Source organism: Lepidochelys kempii, chromosome 10 (assembly GCF_965140265.1).
Source record: "Lepidochelys kempii isolate rLepKem1 chromosome 10, rLepKem1.hap2, whole genome shotgun sequence".
Classification (NCBI taxonomy): Eukaryota; Metazoa; Chordata; order Testudines; family Cheloniidae; genus Lepidochelys; species Lepidochelys kempii.
Window position 1 is genome coordinate 11,769,810 of NC_133265.1, and position 17,998 is coordinate 11,787,807.

Below are 17,998 nucleotides of genomic sequence, written 5' to 3' on the forward strand. Positions count from 1 at the left end.
CAGGAGCAAGCTGAGCACACAAACACGTGGACAGGTAGAAACCAGCACATGAAAGAGAGGAGTTCAGCCTCAGAGCACTGATAAAGGCTGATCTGAGATAACAGCCCACTCCTACGCGGGTACCACAGAACAGGATGCTGTTAACGAAGCCATACCATGCATGCAGGTTGACTGGACCACCACGCTACCACTGAGGAAAAAAGGTTTTATAAGTGATCTGGATTTCCTACGGGTGAAATGCCCGCTGCTGCCTATACACTCCCATTAGGACTCCAATTGGCCCTCTGTCCAGGCCCAGGGAGTATTTCTTCCTGAAACAAGACAGGGCCTTTAACACTTGGGCACCAAGTGTCCCACCCCCTCTCTCGGACCTGCTCTCTTTGCCTGACCTGCCTTTGCCAATTCACCAGTCACCTGCTCAGGTCCCCATGCACCATCCTGTCATTGCTCGTACTCCAGCTGTGCAACGTCATGCTGGGTCTAACCTACTGGGGGCCAAATTCAGACCTGGCGTAAGCAGGGATAAGTGCCCTAAGATCAACGGGGCGGTGCCTGCACACGCCAGCTCCAAGTTTAGCCTCGAGTGGCTTGTAAACCCCAGGCACTCCTGGAAGCGGGCCTCCGGCACACACAAAGCACTGAGACTACACACGGGGACAGGGGCTTTGTTTTTTACTCCACCTCTTCCTTCCCCACAAGACACAATTTGTATTAAATATTTTAAATATATTAATTTTTAAAAAGTATTAATAAAAAGTGACGGAACGACAGAGCCGACCGACGGAACGAGGAAGTCGTCTGATCACAAAGGGAGAGGGGGGTATTCTGGTGATTTACAGCTGGCTGGAGTATCCTGGATTCTTGCAAATTTGGAAAGGGATGAGTAGAAAAAATATACTGAATTTTATCTTCCTGGGTTGGGAGGTTAAGAGGAGGATACTGTGAAGTTTTAAATATTTTTGGTAATCCCCCTCCCCGCTCCTCCAATTTCCAATTGTTTTTAGTCTTTAAGAAGATTTTCTGGCTTGGGGTAGCCAAAGAGTACAAAATCAGCCTCGTAAAGTTTGTAGAGCTGCTGCCTCCAGGCCAGAGGAATTTTGGCAAACCAGTCCTCCTCCCAGCTGCTGGCAGTCCTGTTCCGGTAGCTGGGGGGGAAGTGGAGGAGCCTGTCCACCTTGAGAAGCTGCAGCAGATGAGCTGCATCTTCGTTGAGGGTCTCCAGCTTCCCGACAAAGTCATAGTCTATCTGGCACGGGTGACACAAGCGGTAAACCTGTCTCCAGTGCTCATTGAAAGGGGCCATCTTCTCTGTCCGGGGGTCCAGTAAGTACTGGATGAAGTCAGGGAAGGAGACTTTGAGGCCCGCCTTGAAGGCCTCGCTAACAGACGTGGGGAGGTTGGTGTGGTTGGAGTAGAGCTTCAACATGGGTATGGCAAAGCGCCGGTAGAACTCCTCATTCTCCAGCTCGAACTTGCTGCGGAAGGCAGAGATGAGCCGCACAAAGGGGTCACGTACAAAGAGGAACTTGGTGTATTTCTTCAGCTTGATCTTCATGAGGTGGCGGGAGAACTTCCCGTAGCGGCGCCAGAACTTGTTGAAAGTCAGGTGGGTGCTGGAGTTGTGGACATGCTCTCGGGGAATATCCAGGGGGTCCCGGTAGGGGACACCCTGATCCAGCAGGCTCTCACTCAGCACGATCATCACCCGCTTCCAGTTGGTGCAGGCCACCTTGGGGACATAGCAGTAGATGATGCCGTGGCGGTCGTCCACGATCAGGTGGTTCAGCTCGTAGTTGGGAATGTCGTCAAAGGAACGCTCCTTAGCGGGGAAGGTGAAACTGGAATTGGCACAGAACTCCCGCAGTGCCCTCCGCCGCTCAGCCTGCAGCTTCTCCTGGTCCAGGCTCACTCTGGTAATGCGGGTGGACCAGTCATAGCCTCTCACGTTCTCCTCCAGGTTGCCCAAGTCAGGCCTGCTGGAGCCCTGCAGTGGGGCCTGCTCCGTCTTTCTGTTCAAGGGACCATTCTGCCTCAGGCCAGAACTCAGAAGCTTCTCTAAAAACTCATCCATGTCCAACAAGCCTTCGCGTTCTTCATCCTGAGCAGCGGTGGGCGGAGTGTCCGGGACATGAGGCCTGGAGAAGGACGTGTGCAGGTAGAAATGAGCTGTCCCCACGTTGTCCCAGTACACAATGATCAGCAGAATCATGAACACGGAACCCAGCACCACCGAGAGGCGGAACAGCCGTGCTTTGGTCATCCTAGCTGTTGCTGGGGTGGTCTTTTTCTCCTGAGTTCACCTCAGCCTCACACAGTGCTGCTTGGGACACCACATTGTGCTGCTGACAAGGAGCCTGGAAGGGTACAAAAAACAAAGTTAGTCAGTCTCTCTGATGTAGAGTGACCCTGTAGGGTAACAGCTTCCATGTGACAGGTTTCAGAGTAACAGCCGTGTTAGTCTGTATTCGCAAAAAGAAAAGGAGGACTTGTGGCACCTTAGAGACTAACCAATTTATTTGAGCATAAGCTTTCGTGAGCTACAGCTCACTTCATCGGATGCATACGCCATACGTACTCCTGACCCTAAGGTTTTGTGTGACAGGAGCTGTATGAAACATCCTGTTCCCACCCAACCACACGCAGACCACTGGCCCTCATGGGGTTAAATGCAGGCCTTTCTCCTTGCTGTGCCCAGCACCAGTTGATAGCATAACCAGTTGCTCCTACCCCACTTACTGGGTTGCAGGTGGTTGGGGATTAGAAAGTGAAAGTAACCAGTTTCTTAGGCATGGTGCTGCATGCAGCCAGGTTAGAGCGGACTGGCCCTGCTAAGCGAGGGCTCTGGCTACTTTAGAGGATTGTTGGATTCAAAGTCAGTTATTATCTCCTGCAATTTTATCGTGAGTGTTGCAATAGCTGGCGTTTTTCTTAAGGGCTCCAGCTCCTAGAGTCATGTGATTACTTGAGAATCTCCACTTTCACTACAAAAAAAAATAAAAATAAGATTTCAGCCCTCATGAGAGAAGCTTGAAAACATGAACCTGAAATCTCAAAAATCAGAAAGAAAGTAAAAAAGTAGCCAGAATTTATTTTTTTAAACTCATTTTTTAAACCAATATTATTCACGTCAGGGGCCTGCCTCATGGTTTTTGAATACTTGACGTTAGCAATCCCATAACGTGGTCTCACTTCCTTCATTCAGATGCCCCTAAAGCCACAATACTGTGTTGAAAATAGAGGTTCTATCAGCTGAATGGGCGCGAAGGGTGTCTCTGCTGGGGACATCAGAGGTCAAAATTCACCTTCCTCCACAGACTGCGAGTTGGCCCAATGCTATGCTTTATCTAATCTCTGTTTGAATGTATTCCACGGATGATAACTCAATGACCTCTCTTGGCAGTTATTCCCTTGTCTATTTGCTTTTGCCACAAGGAGTTTTTCCTATGATTTAATCCAAACTTGCTTCTAATTTATTAAGGGGCCTGGCCCTGATAAAAAACATATTTAACATTCTTTAGGGTTTTACTGTGGCTGTTTGATTACTGCGATCATGCAGCTTCAGGGTTACTCCTGCAAATCTACTTTTCTCCAGCCAAGAGAAACCTGTCCTGCTTTTCTGGAATGTGTTGAGCAGGGGGGCCTCTTGTCTGGCCCAACATATTTTGCATTTCTAGAGCAGGTTCCATCCAAGCCATATTAGCTAAGCCTTGCAAACCACTTGGCAGGCGGTCCTATCCCAGTTACAGATAGAGAAATTGAAGCACAGAGGTTAAAATACTCGCCCAATATCTGTCAACATAGATTGTGTCAGAGTATGGAACAGAATGCAGATTTCCTAACTTCCCTTCACTAGCTGCACACATGATCCCAGAGGGAGGTTTGTGGAAGGGAAACAGCTGTACACCCCACTCCCAAGCACGGATGCATTTTTTCTAATCAGGGGATACATGCAAGGTGAGGGCTGGGGAGCCAAGCAAGCTGAATGCAGCGGCCTCAGCTCCTCCCCAGTTTAGCTCTTCCCATAGTCAGACCAGCAGCGGGGAAAAAGCTTGAGAGCTCAGGACTGCCCCACAAGCAAAGCCTCTCCAGTGTCTTGACAGAAGGTAGGAGGGAGCAAGGAACAGACAGCGTGTCAGAGCAGCATGGCCCAGTGGACAGGACATTGGACTGGGATTCAGGTTCTCCATGGTCTATTCCTAGCTCTGCCACTGATCCGCTGTGTGACCCAGACAAGTCACTTCACCTCCCTGGGCCTCTGTTCCCCCTCCCATCGACTTTGTCTGTTTTGACTACAGAATCAGTACAGCAGGAGCTCTCTCTTACAATGGGTTTGTACAGTGCCTAGCACAAATGGGCCACAACTCACTTGGGGCCTCTAGATACTACTGTAGTACAAACAATCAATAAGAATACACAAGAGGGGAGAGAGACACTGAGTTGCCTTTTTGCACCTCGCTCAGCATGGACAGGGAAACTGGCCAGCTCTGTTTATTGTCAATTTCACGTCTTAGTTGTGATGCAGGAACCGAATTCTGCAGCATTCAGCTCTCACAAAATCCAAACTGTTTGCACTGAAACCAGTGTATTTATTTACTTTTAGCTTTCATGGTTTCCCCCTCCCCCTAAAATTCTATTTATTTTCGGTCAACAAAACCGAGGTTTTGGGGATTAGTGTCGTTCAAAGGTCATCACTCCTGATCTTCACCCCGATCAACTGCAAATAAGTCCTCTCCTTGCCCTCTTGCAGTATATCAAGACTATTCAGCCACTCTGTCTGCTCCTTAAAGGACCTCAGACCCATCTTAGACAGTGCTCCTTTCATGAAGGTCAACTCAAACTAGTGAGGGCAGGACAACAGTTCAAACAACTGAGCTGAGTCTAAGCTGGTGACATGAAAGGACAATTGATAAACCCCAAGCAATTAGTATTATTCTTTGAATTGCTGTAGTACCTAGGAGCCCTAGTCACGGACAAGAAGCCCCCTGTGCGAGGTGCTGCACAAACACTGAACAAAATAGATGATCCCTGCCTCAAAGAGCTTGCAAGTAGCTGTAACACTGTGAGCATGTTTGCACAAGTTAACTTCCTGCAAAATCCATGTGATGCGCCCCTTGCACTGATATCAATAGTGCTACATGCATATGTGCAAAGAGAACAAATGGGAAGATAAACTGAGCAGAGTCATGTTTGCAGCAAGCAGGGTAGCAATGCAGCTTGCCTGGTTCAGCAGCCCAGGGAAAAATGGTCTTGCAGTTAAAACAAAAGGCCAGGAGTCAGGAGATCCAGATTCTGTTCTCAGCTCCCCATGGGAACTTGGGCCAGTCACTTGCTGCCAAATTTTCAAAAGTGGCCTCTGATTTTAGAGGCTCAACTCAACACACCTTGAGCACTCACAGCTCCCACTGACTTCCAATAGGCGCTGTAGGATGCTCAGCGCTTGGGGAAACCGGCCTCTTGTTGGGCTCCCAAAAACTGACCTACCCACAATAAGTGACCACTTTTGAAAATGTTGGTCTTGGCCTCCCTGTCTCAGTTTCCCACCTGTAAAATAGGTACAATGTAGGTGAATATTATGACCGGGGTAATTAGGCTGTTTAGTTCATTATTCTTTATAAGGCCCTTTGAGATCATTGGATGGCAGGCAGGGACCAGGGAAATGCAATGCATTAGAGAGGTTAGAAGGTTCCCAGTATTTTGAGAGAAAGAATCATTTTTCTTTTTTAAAACCTCTCTCTCTGATGAGATGTCACTTAGGAAGGTGAATAAAAAGGCGTTAACTACACAATCTCACTTCTGAAGAGCACTGAGGCTATCAACACAGAAAAGCACCAGTTAAAAACTCCCTAAAACACAAAAACAGCCCTTTCTGCTGACATCCTCATTCTGTTTAACGGCCTCAAAACAAACCATATCCACATCAGTTATGAAAACAAAACCATTTGTGCCCATTAAGTAGCTCTGAAAGGAGCCTTTTCAAAACCAGCACTGGGTTTCTTTCCTCCCAAAATGTTGAGGCCGTTTGCCAGCCAGTTCACATGCACACGGCCTCTCAGGGCAGCAACATTTCCACGTTGTAAAGGGAGAAAAATTAAAAATAAAGAGCATCGGCCAAATCCGAGCAGAGCTTGGCAACAGTTCATTTGATTTAAAATACAACACCTGAAGCGGATTGGGATTCATGGCTAGGGGGGTTCTTCATGGAACCTCATGTTCCGCACCCCACCCAATGGGCAAGCATGGAGACTGGGATGGGAGAGACAAACTCTGACACCATCGGTAGTGAATTTTCTCTTATGGGAAACTTGCAGGGAAGGGAAGAATCTAAACAAGACGAGAGCGAGGCCGTGGGATTGTTGGCATGCAAAGGTAGCATGGGGTCAGCATCTGTTTTGAGACACTGCTCTCCATTCAGATGGAATCATGATAAACAGAAAACAGCAACCAAACCCCTCCCCGGTTTGTAAACAAAAAACAAAAATGGCGCAGAGGGAAAACTACACAACAAGGTCCAGTATGACAGCTCTGGGTACGTGTGCCCTGGAGACGAGCATACTTCCCTCTTTCCTAGATGCGAGCCAAAGCATCATAGAATCATAGAACTGGAAGAGACCTCAAGAGATCATCTAGTCCAGTCCCCATCACTCATGGCAGGATTAAGTATTATTTAGCCTATCCCTGACAGGTGTTTGTCTAACCTGCTCTTAAAAATCTCCAATGATGAAGACTCCAGAACCTCCCTAGGCAATTTATTCAAGTGCTTAACCACCCTGACAGTTAGGAAGTTTTTCCTAATGTCCAACCTAAACCGCCCTTGCTGCAATTTAAGCCTATTGCTTCTTGTCCTATCCTCAGAGGTTAAGAAAAGCAATTTTTCTTCCTCCTCCTTGTAACAACCTTTTACATACTTGAAAACCGTTATGTCCCCTCTCAGTCTTCTCTTTTCCAAACTAAACAAACTCAATTTTTTCAATCTTCCCTCATAGGTCATGTTTTCTAGACCTTTAATAATTTTTGTCGCTCTTCTAAGGACTCTCTCCAATTTGTCCACATCCTTCCTGAAATGTGGTGCCCAGATCTGGACACAATACTCCTGATGAAGCCTAATCAGTGCAGAGTAGAGCAGAAGAATTACTTCTCATGTCTTGTTTACAACACTTCTGCTAATACATTCTAGAATGATGTTCACTTTTTTTTTTTTGCAACAGAGTTGCACTGTTGACTCATATTTAGCTTGTGATCCTATGACTCCCAGATCCCTTTCCGCAGTACTCCTTCCTAGGTAGTAATTTCTCATTTTGAATGCGTGCAACTGATTGTTCCTTCCTAAATGGAGTACTTTGCATTTGTCCTTATTGAATTTCATCCGATATACTTCAGACCATTTCTGAAGTTTGTCCAGATCATTCTGAATTATAATCCTATACCCTAAAGCACTTGCAACCCCTCACAGGTTAGTATCGTCCACAAACTTTATAAGTGTACTCTCTATGCCATTATCTAAACCTTTGATGAAGATATTGAACAGAACCGGACCCAGAACTGATCCCTGCGGGACCCCACTCGCTATGCCCTTCCAGCATGACTGTGAACCACTGATAACTACTCTCTGGGCACGGTTTTCCAACTGGTTTTGCACCCACCTTATAGTCACTCCATCTAGGTTGCATATCCCTAGTTTGTTTAGGTACAGAGAAGGGCTACTAGGATGATCCGAAGAATGGAAAACGTGTCTTTTTGAAAGGAGACTCAAGGAGCTTGGCTTGTTTAGCCTAACTAAAAGAAGGTTGAGGGGAGATATGATTGCTCTCCATAAATATATCAGAGGGATAAATACCGGAGAGGGAGAGGAATTATTTAAGCTCAGTACCAAGCTGGACACAAGAACAAATGGATATAAACCGGCCACCAGGAAGTTTAGACTTGAAATTAGACGAAGGTTTCTAACCATCAGAGTGAAGTTTTGGAATAGCCTTCCAACGGAAGCAGTGGGGGCAAAAGATCTATCTGGCTTTAAGATTAAACTCGGTAAGTTTATGGAGGAGATGGTATGATGGGATAATATGGTTTTGATAATTAAATATTCATGGTAAATAGGCCTAATGGCCTGTGATGGGATGGGATCTGAGTTACCCAGGAAAGAATTTTCTGTACTATCTGGCTGGTGAGTCTTGCCCATATGCTCAGGGTTTAACGGATCGCCATATTTGGGGTCGGGAAGGAATTTTCCTCCAAGGCAGATTGGAAGAGGCCCTGGAGGTTTTTCGCCTTCCTCTGTAGCATGGGGCACGGGTCACTTGCTGGAGGATTCTCTGCTCCTTCAAGTCTTTAAACCACGATTTGAGGACTTCAATAGCTCAGACATAGGCAAGAGGTTTTTGGCAGGAGTGGGTGGGTGAAATTCTGTGGCCTGCGTTGCGCAGGAGGTCGGACTAGATGATCATAATGGTCCCTTCTGACCTTAATAGCTATGAATCAGCGTTTTAGCTCAATTTATCCAAAAACACTTAAAATGCACAATTTAGGGATTTTTTTTCCAATGCATTTGCTTGCACTGATCAGGTATGAAAGAGGCAAAGACCAGGAGTGGCTGGTGATCTAATTATCGCTTTGCACTGCAGCACCAAGCATTGAGATATGGATCTTGGATTCAGTCTCTTGTTCTGTTCGTCAGCAGGGGCTGGAAGAGCTGCGGATAGAATACATTCCATTCCGAAGAGTAAGAAGGCAGGTATTACTCAGCAATAATTCTCTAGGCAAGGTCAGTTAAGACAGGGACTGACTGGATCTAAGAGTTGCTTAGGAAGATGCAAAGGGAGCTAAAGGAGGGGTAAACTGTAGTGTGTGTGTGTATGCAGGGCTGCTGGAACTAGGGGTGCTGGGCGCAAGGCAGCACCCCCGACTTGAAGAGCTTTCCATCATATACAGGATTTACAGTTTGGTTCAATGGCTCTCAGCACCCCCATACAAATTGTTCCAACACCACTACGTGTATGTGTGCGTGTTTATATGTCGATACTTAGGCTCGCAGCCTCAGCCCATTAATGGAAGATTTGGAATGCTGCTGCTTGGCACATTGTTTTTTTGTTGTTTGCTGTATCTGTCGGCCTGTCTTGTTGGTAAGATTGTGAATTCTTTGCAGCAGGGACTGTTTTCTATTCTGGTATGTACAGTGCCCAGAATAGTGGGTTCCCCCAACCCTGACTGGAGGCATTAGATGCTACTGGGATGCAATTAAATAATAATAATGTTTCAAAGAGAGAAAAGGAGTACTTGTGGCACCTTAGAGACTAACAAATTTATTTGAGCATAAGCTTTTGTGAGCTATAGCTTCATCCGATTCATCCGATGCATCCGATGAAGTGAACTGTAGCTCACGAAAGCTTATGCTCAAATAAATTTGTTAGTCTCTAAGGTGCCACCAGTCCTCCTTTTCTTTTTGCGAATACAGACTAACACGGCTGCTACTCCGAAATGTTTCAAAGAGAATCATTCACTTGCAAACTCAACACCAATCACCCTCCATAACACGGTGCAGCTATAGCAGCCTGGCAGCACTGCTGTGAAGTCTCCCACCCCAGGATGCCCTCTCTCAAGTAACAAAAGTGTTTGCCTTACCAAAATGCAGAGTTTAGTGTTGTAACAAACACTCACGGCCCTCTGGATCATTGGAAGGATGTTCATTTTGAAAGCCACTGAATTCATGCAGCTTTACCCAGCCCACTCCCGGGGCTCAAGCCTGCTTTCCGGGGTACAGCACACATCTACCAGAGCACAGACTGAGTTTCCAAGATATATAGCAATGATCAGCGGAGGATCAAACAAAATCCTCTCCTGTTAACTCGGTCAGTGCCATATTCACTGATGGGATTTCTATCAGAGACCCATAATGGGACTTAGTTAAACTAAGCCAACTAATGGAGAAAAAAAAATTATTCTGTCAATTATTTTCTCTTTTTCAATGTCAGTGTGATTTTAGTACTAAGAAAAGAAGCCAGGCTGAAAACATTGGAGACTAAAGGTCTCTATATATACACACAGAGAGAACAAAGGTCTGAGACAGGTGCCTGAGCCATAACCTGAAGAGAAAACCTCTACAGGTGAGTAGGGAGTTCACACTATATGGCCCACGCAGCCCTTGGTCTCAAAGCTGAGAATGCCAGCAAGAATGCCCTTCAATGCCAATTAAGGTGGTGGTATTTGTGATGCGGATGCCTGCCAAGTGGGAACTGGGTTGAGCACCAAACTCAATTCATACAGGCCAGGTAATAGCCATTGGATGGTAATAACTTAGCTACTACTGACCTGGCCCAGACTGGAACCCGTGACTGGCTCTCCCTCTCATTAGTAAGCCTGGCAATTTGTCTCAGGTAACAACAGTCACAGAAACCACCAGAGACAGTGGCTTCTAAACTCTGGCATAGAGCTGGGGTGTTTATCATAGGGGTCAGAGTCCTCTGACTCCAGTGGTTATTATTGCAATGGATTCCATGACTCCCTCTTCCCCACTCCTAGGACTTCGTGCAACACTTTCCACTCCAGAGAAGCTGAAGATGCAGACCAGGCCTTCAGCAATGGGGCTTAAGAGCTGTTGCTATGACCCATTTTCTTCTGTTCCTGGTCCTTTAACATTTTTTGGGGGGTGAGGGGTTTTGCACAATATAACAGGACATGAGACTTTAGAAAAACTGTCAATTGCATTTTTTGCCACGACTTACCACATCTTTCCCCCGTGACTGCCAGGGAACTCTACTGTCCGTCACCTGAGCCATCCAGCCCCCTGAGCCATAAATCACCAAACCTCGAGTGGGATATGTTTAGTCAAGCGCATTTCAGGTTTTTATTTCACTATATGGTGTAAAACGTTTGAGACCAACTCAGCTCCAGTGATCTGCTTTCTCTAAAAGGGGAAACTCAGCAGATTCTGACATCAGAGTCAGACCAGGACTGTGCTGACTTAGCCAAAACCAAGAAAGATTTTTGCTCATTCTGCAACATCCAAAATAAACTGCTTCACCCCCACGCTGCAAAAATCTAATGGCTTGTCTAGACAAGGTAAATTTGCATCAGTGTAACTACATCAGTGTCAGTATGTCACACTGATACAAACCCCTAGTGCAGACACAAATCGGGCTTACGCTAGTGCAGCAGTTCTCAAACTGTGGGTCAGGATCTCAAAGTGGGTCGTGACCCTGTTTTAATGGGGTCGCCAGGGCTGGCTTAGACTTGCTGGGGCCAGGGGCCAAAGCCCGAGTGCCACTGTTTGGAGCTGAAGCCAGAAGGCTTCAGCCTTGGGCAGCGGGGCTGAGGTTACAGGCCCCCTCTCTGGGGCTGAAGTCCTTGGGCTTTGGCTTTTCCCCATCCCCGGGGTAGTGGAGCTTTGGCCCCTCCCTGGGACCGGATGGGCTCAGGCTTTGGTCCCCCATCCTGGGGTGGTATAGTAATTTTTTTTGCTATTGCATCTTAGCCCAGTGTGGGATATATACATGGAGGGGTTGCACCAGCATAGCATCATCAGTGTAGCTACATCAGTGCATTAGACAGGATCTTAAAGCTGCACTTCAATAACCAACTGAAGTTAAACCCACTTTCCTTCATATTCATTCAAGCTTTTTTCCCCACCTCACTATCACAAAGTCCAATGCCATATGGGTTTAGCAGTACCAGCCGCCCCTTCTCTAATTATTTACTCGGAAGTGTTAACTCAAGAACCATAAACATTTCTAGGCCTTGTTCTACAAGGGGTTCCCAGAATACAACAGGTTTTATTTGTACATTACATTTGCTGCAAGGCCCAATACTCACCCATCAATTCTGGGCCTTTCAAATACTGTGGAGTCTGAGCAAGTCTCAGTTCCCATAGCCCTAGCCAACAAGAATCTGGGATGTTTCTGTTACATAGCTGGTCCAGAGAGCAAAGGTTGATGTATCAGAACACTGCGGTTCATACTGTCTGAGTTTACACTAGAAACCCCTTTTGTAAGGCCAATTTTCAAGTGTTTATAACTTTAGTATTTATAATTTACAGCTGTGACATTTTACTCCGTGCTGAAATTTTGCCTGTTGGGTTTCAGTGCAATTAATAAATTGCTTTATAGCTTAGAAGTTGAGTGCGTCAGCAAAGGGCAAGTTCTGATGGCCAACACTAGCTTGCAGCAGCCCACATGTTTATCAAACAAAGATTTCCCAGTAAAATGGTAATTTACCAGTTTTCTTTCTGTAGTATCTGATCAAAGTCTGCTGTTCTCTGGTCTTTAGAGCCCAGAAGAGGGGGCACAGACCTCAGGCTATTTAATACCCTGTCCCAGCTCAAGAGTGAAAGCTTTTTAAAATGTCAAATGGGCTATTTTAAAATTATAACCCTAAGAGTCAGAGAGAAAAAGAAAAGCATAAAAACACCAGAGAAGGGACTTCCTCATCCATTCACCACACCACAAACCGGTGAAGACCAATTCGGGACTGTCAGTTTCCAAAGCCATGGAAATGACTTGGGCTAATACAGGAAACACACATCTGAGTTACAAAACCCATTACACAATGTATTGAAACCTGAAACAAACATGTTACTCAGCTGCACTTGAAAGTACAGAGTCCCAACACGTCCCAGCCTGCCAGGGCTAGGACTATGGAGGAAGATGACTGCATCACTCAAGGATCCTCTAGGACCGTGGTTCTCAAACTTTTTTTTTCCGGCGAACCACTTGAAAATTGCTGAGGGGTCTCAGCGGACCACTTAATGATCTTTCCAAATGTTGTTTGTAACGTTAGCTATCTATTGTAAAGCGTGTTGGATAAAAGCACTGTATAAAAAAACCCTCAATAATAAACTTTTTTTGTTCTACAAATTAAAGCACACAACTCATATTTTAATATCAGTAGTCTTACCTTTCTAATGTGATGGATGTGTCTTCTCTACCCTGCCACAGCAGCCTCCGAGTTGGGGCTGGGAAGGAGGTGGGGGTCTCTCTCCCACCACAGAGCTGGGGCTGGGAAGGAGGGCCGTCTCTCCCCAGCAGCCGCAGCCCTGGAGCTGGGGAAAGTCACCTCTTTCTCTGGCCACCCCAGCCCTGCACATCCCAAATTCCCCCCACCCCTTCTTCTCACCCCTCTGCCCCTTCCCATCTACCTCTTATTCCCCCCAAGACCACCACCTCACCTTACATGTGCGTCTTCTCCAGGGTCCAGGCACCTAATTAGAGGAGTCATGCCTGCGAGGCTCCATTAGTTAGGTGGGTGACCCTTCATTCTCTCGTGTGCGGCCCTCCAGACACACACCTTAGAGGGAACTATCCGCAGACCTACTGAATGGAGCTTGCGGACCACTGGTGATCCATAGACCACAGTTTAAGAAACTCTGCTCTAGGAGTTAGCCACAGAAGAGCATTACAACTTCAAAAGGATTTACCAGCCCTTTTAGGCATAGCATACCTGCTGCTGATCCACTGGTGAAGGGATGGGCTTCATAAAGGTCTCATCATCCAGGGCCTAGATATATGAAAAGAAGACACATGACCTACTACAAACAGCAGTTGATACAGATGATCTTTTGTCAGATTTCTGCTCCCTTCTGAATTTCCATGCTAAATCCATGCAGTTACTTAAAGACCTAATATTACAGATCTTTTGTCCCAACTGTAGCCAGAACTTGCAAATGTCTCATTTTATCAGCCAGATATAGGGTAGTGAGGCACTGAGCTAACCCTTTGATGGTTGCAGTATAAATACAGAGTCTCTCCACACCAGTTTTGAACCAGAGTAACTTCACCAACTTCAGCTGGGTCACTTGATTTACAGCAGTCTAATGAGTGGCAAATCAAGCCCAAAGATGAGATTGGGCTAGAATCAGGGCCATGGCTTCCCACATCAGAAGACTAGGGCCTTTCCCATCAAGGAGAAAGCATAACACCCAGTCTCCACATAGGCACTTCCACTCCTCCCCTCTATTATTCTGCAATCTCGCTTCTATTTCTAGCTTCCACTGATTTCTGTTCAGATCTAACCAAAGAAGATAAAAAAACAAATGGATGAATACACACAAGGGGGTGGGGGAATATAGCAGGTCCAAAGTGACGAAGAACAGCTGGACTACATCAAAGGGCAATCACCCACCTCACATTCATATCTGTATCAAGCAACATCCGGTCACAAGTGTAAACGTGGCTTTAATGCCACCAAGTTCCAACATCTGGGTCTGACTGAGAGCAACAGAGACCCTACCTCATGGTCTCCATTCCTGAGAGCCAGCTGCTTCCAGGACCCTCCCGACTCTCTGTCAGGTAATACCAGGAGTCCTGGCTGGACCCAGGCTGAGATGCTGCCCAGAGCCCCCCGGAACCGTGCGCACATTCCAAGCATTGTCTCAAATGGCCAGCAGCATTCCTAGCCCGTTCTGTGCTTTCCCAGGGCCGCCACAGGCAACGCAGCGCCCTTGGAAAGCCTCACCCACAGCACCTGGCTTTCTGCCCGGAGTGTGGCTTCAGGCACAAGTCACCCCCGTACAGCCATCCCTCTGCACATACATGGGCCACCAAGATCAGAGACAGGAAGCTGGGCAGCAGGAGGAGCAACTGAACTGGTACGCTTGAGCTTCCCCATAAGTATTCGCATTAACAAAACCGACCCAGCATTAAATGCATAGAAATAAACCGGAGGTCAGCAGCACCAATGTCCAGCTGTGCCTGGAGGGGAGGGCCAGGTGCGCTGCAGTCGGCCTGTACCATCGAGGGAAGGGATGAACCCCACACCGCTGGCCAGCTGTGCCAGGAGAGGAGGGGCCGTTGCACCCCGGGGGATGGAAGGGGAACCCCGCACCGCTGGCCAGCTGTGGCCGGAGGGAAGGGGAGGGGGGAACCCCGCACCGCTGGCCAGCTGTGGCCGGAGGGAAGGGGAGGGGGGAACCCCGCACCGCTGGCCAGCTGTGGCCGGAGGGAAGGGGAGGGGGGAACCCCGCACCGCTGGCCAGCTGTGGCCGGAGGGGAGGGGAGGGGGGAACCCCGCACCGCTGGCCAGCTGTGGCCGGAGGGGAGGGGAGGGGGGAACCCCGCACCGCTGGCCAGCTGTGGCCGGAGGGGAGGGGAGGGGGGAACCCCGCACCGCTGGCCAGCTGTGGCCGGAGGGGAGGGGAGGGGGGAACCCCGCACCGCTGGCCAGCTGTGGCCGGAGGGGAGGGGAGGGGGGAACCCCGCACCGCTGGCCAGCTGTGGCCGGAGGGGAGGGGAGGGGGGAACCCCGCACCGCTGGCCAGCTGTGGCCGGAGGGGAGGGGAGGGGGGAACCCCGCACCGCTGGCCAGCTGTGGCCGGAGGGGAGGGGGGAACCCCGCACCGCTGGCCAGCTGTGGCCGGAGGGGAGGGGGGAACCCCGCACCGCTGGCCAGCTGTGGCCGGAGGGGAGGGGGGCACTGCACCCCGGGGACGGAGGGGGGAACCCCGCACCGCTGGCCAGCTGTGGCCGGAGGGGAGGGGGGCACTGCACCCCGGGGACGGAGGGGGGAACCCCGCACCGCTGGCCAGCTGTGGCCGGAGGGGAGGGGAGGGGGGCACTGCACCCCGGGGACGGAGGGGGGAACCCCGCACCGCTGGCCAGCTGTGGCCGGAGGGGAGGGGGGCACTGCACCCCGGGGACGAAGGGGGGAACCCCGCACAGCTGGCCAGCTGTGGCCGGAGGGGAGGGGGGAACCCCGCACCGCTGGCCAGCTGTGGCCGGAGGGGAGGGGGGCACTGCACCCCGGGGACGGAGGGGGGAACCCCGCACCGCTGGCCAGCTGTGGCCGGAGGGGAGGGGAGGGGGGCACTGCACCCCGGGGACGGAGGGAGGAACCCCGCACCGCTGGCCAGCTGTGGCCGGAGGGGAGGGGAGGGGGGCACTGCACCCCGGGGACGAAGGGGGGAACCCCGCACCGCTGGCCAGCTGTGGCCGGAGGGGAGGGGGGCACTGCACCCCGGGGACGAAGGGGGGAACCCCGCACAGCTGGCCAGCTGTGGCCGGAGGGGAGGGGAGGGGGGAACCCCGCACCGCTGGCCAGCTGTGGCCGGAGGGGAGGGGGGCACTGCACCCCGGGGACGGAGGGGGGAACCCCGCACCGCTGGCCAGCTGTGGCCGGAGGGGAGGGGAGGGGGGCACTGCACCCCGGGGACGGAGGGGGGAACCCCGCACCGCTGGCCAGCTGTGGCCGGAGGGGAGGGGAGGGGGGCACTGCACCCCGGGGACGGAGGGGGGAACCCCGCACCGCTGGCCAGCTGTGGCCGGAGGGGAGGGGAGGGGGGCACTGCAGACCCCTCGCACCCTGGGTGGGGGATCACGGCTCCGTCCCCGCGCCCGGCCAGAGCCACCGCCCCGAGCCCCGCTCTCACCTCCGCCCGGAGCCGCTCGGCTAGCGGAGCCTCCAGCCGCGGCTGCAGCCCCGACTCCTCCCCCTGAGCCACCGCCTCTCGCGAGAAGCCGGCCGCGGGGTCCGGGCAGCGGGGCCGCAGCGCAGGCGCCGCTCGGTCCAGCCCCGGCCGCCCGGCGGAGACTCGGTCCCGCGCTCGCTGGAGCCTTTGCAGCGCGGGGCTGGAGCGGAGCCTTGGCCGCCGCCCCCGGCCCCGGCCCCTCAGGGCGCCCCCAGCCCGGCAGCGGGTGCAGACTGGGCCGGGGAGCGGGGTTTAAAGTCAGGGCCCGCCGCCGGGGCGAACTCTTCCCGGGCCTCGCACGTGGAAGTGACTCGCTGGGCCCAGCTGGGTTCAAATGCTGCAGTCGGCTGGAAATCGCGACAGCGGCTGCGCCCCCTTCTCTCACTCGAAGGGCGCTCCTTGCAGGGGCCCAGGGGGATTCAACCCGGTCTAACGATGGTGGGGGAGAGGGAGAACTGGCTTCTGTTCTCCACTCCGCCACTGTCCTGCTGTTCAGCCGGGGTCGAGCTGCTTAACTTCCATGCCTCGGTTTCCCTCTTTGTAAGATCTGGGCGATACCAGCCTCTGTAAAGCGCTTTGAGGCTCACGTGAAAGGCATGATATAAATGCAGAGTATGGGTCCAGGCAGAAAGGCCCAGAGTATTTGGAGTTCATCCATCCAGGCTGAAGGGCCTCTCTGTTCAGTCTCATTCACTGAGTGATCTATTCATACCGCCTTAAAGCAACTCTCTGCCCAGTCCCTCTCCCCTGCATTGCCTAGTGGGACAGTTCTGCTCCCTTCTCTGGGATTTTTCCATGTCTCGTTCAGGGTGCAAATATTTCCTAATGGAACTAAATTGTTTATCCCTGTGGGTGGCTCTCTCTCACATATTGATGTGCATCCTAAGAGCAAACAAAACTTCCCCCTCTGCACTGGACTCAAGTCAGCAGGAGAGTTTGTATGTAGCATCTGAATTGAAGTGCTGTCAGTCAAGCAGCAATGGCAAGCCAACAAAAATGCTATACAGCTTCCTCTCTGTAAACCAGGCCAGAGACTGAGGGATTGTAGTTGGCATCAGATTATAAGGCAGTTTCCATTAATATGATCTGTTGCTTGGGGCTCAGGTGCCAATAGCAACAGGTACTCAAAATAATCTGTGGGAAATGGGAAGCCAAGAATTGCTCATATTTTCCTCTCAAGCAGACAAAGATAGACGAATATGGGTATAACAATTACAAAAAGAATCTTAGCTCTCTTAAAAGATTTATGGGAAACCCACTGCACTGTAAAACTGTATTCCAACCAGTTACTGGTAGTAGGAAAACTTTTTAGTAGTTATATTAACCTCATTGTTGAATTGGTTACTGATTTTGTAACCATCTTGAAGGAGAAAAAATAATGTAGGCTAGTTTATTTTCTGCAAGGATTTAGTTTTGTGTGGATCATGGAATGGTGAGTGCCTAGAGGTGAACTGACAGCAAGACCAGTTTGTGCAGGGGGGCCTGTTGCTGTTGCAGGCTGGTGCTTTGGGGGAGAGAGACCACTTAGAAGTGACCTGCTCTGAGGAAGGTCTCTCTGCTGTGCTGCACTTCTTGTGAAGATGAAGGCAGCTACAAGCAATCCCATTTGTG

At 50.3% G+C, this 17,998-nt stretch overlaps 1 protein-coding gene across 1 annotated transcript; it reads right to left on the reverse strand.

Annotated features, from left to right (window-relative positions):
- Positions 1–657: 657 nt before the first annotated feature.
- On the reverse strand, positions 658–16,428 carry CHST12 (carbohydrate sulfotransferase 12). Its single transcript, XM_073361983.1, has 3 exons — positions 16,349–16,428; positions 13,426–13,482; positions 658–2,354 (listed from the first exon to the last, which is right to left on the reverse strand). Exon 3 carries the CDS (start codon positions 2,258–2,260, stop codon positions 1,001–1,003), a length of 1,260 nt encoding a protein of 419 aa, XP_073218084.1. The 5' UTR covers positions 2,261–2,354; positions 13,426–13,482; positions 16,349–16,428; the 3' UTR covers positions 658–1,000.
- Positions 16,429–17,998: the final 1,570 nt, after the last annotated feature.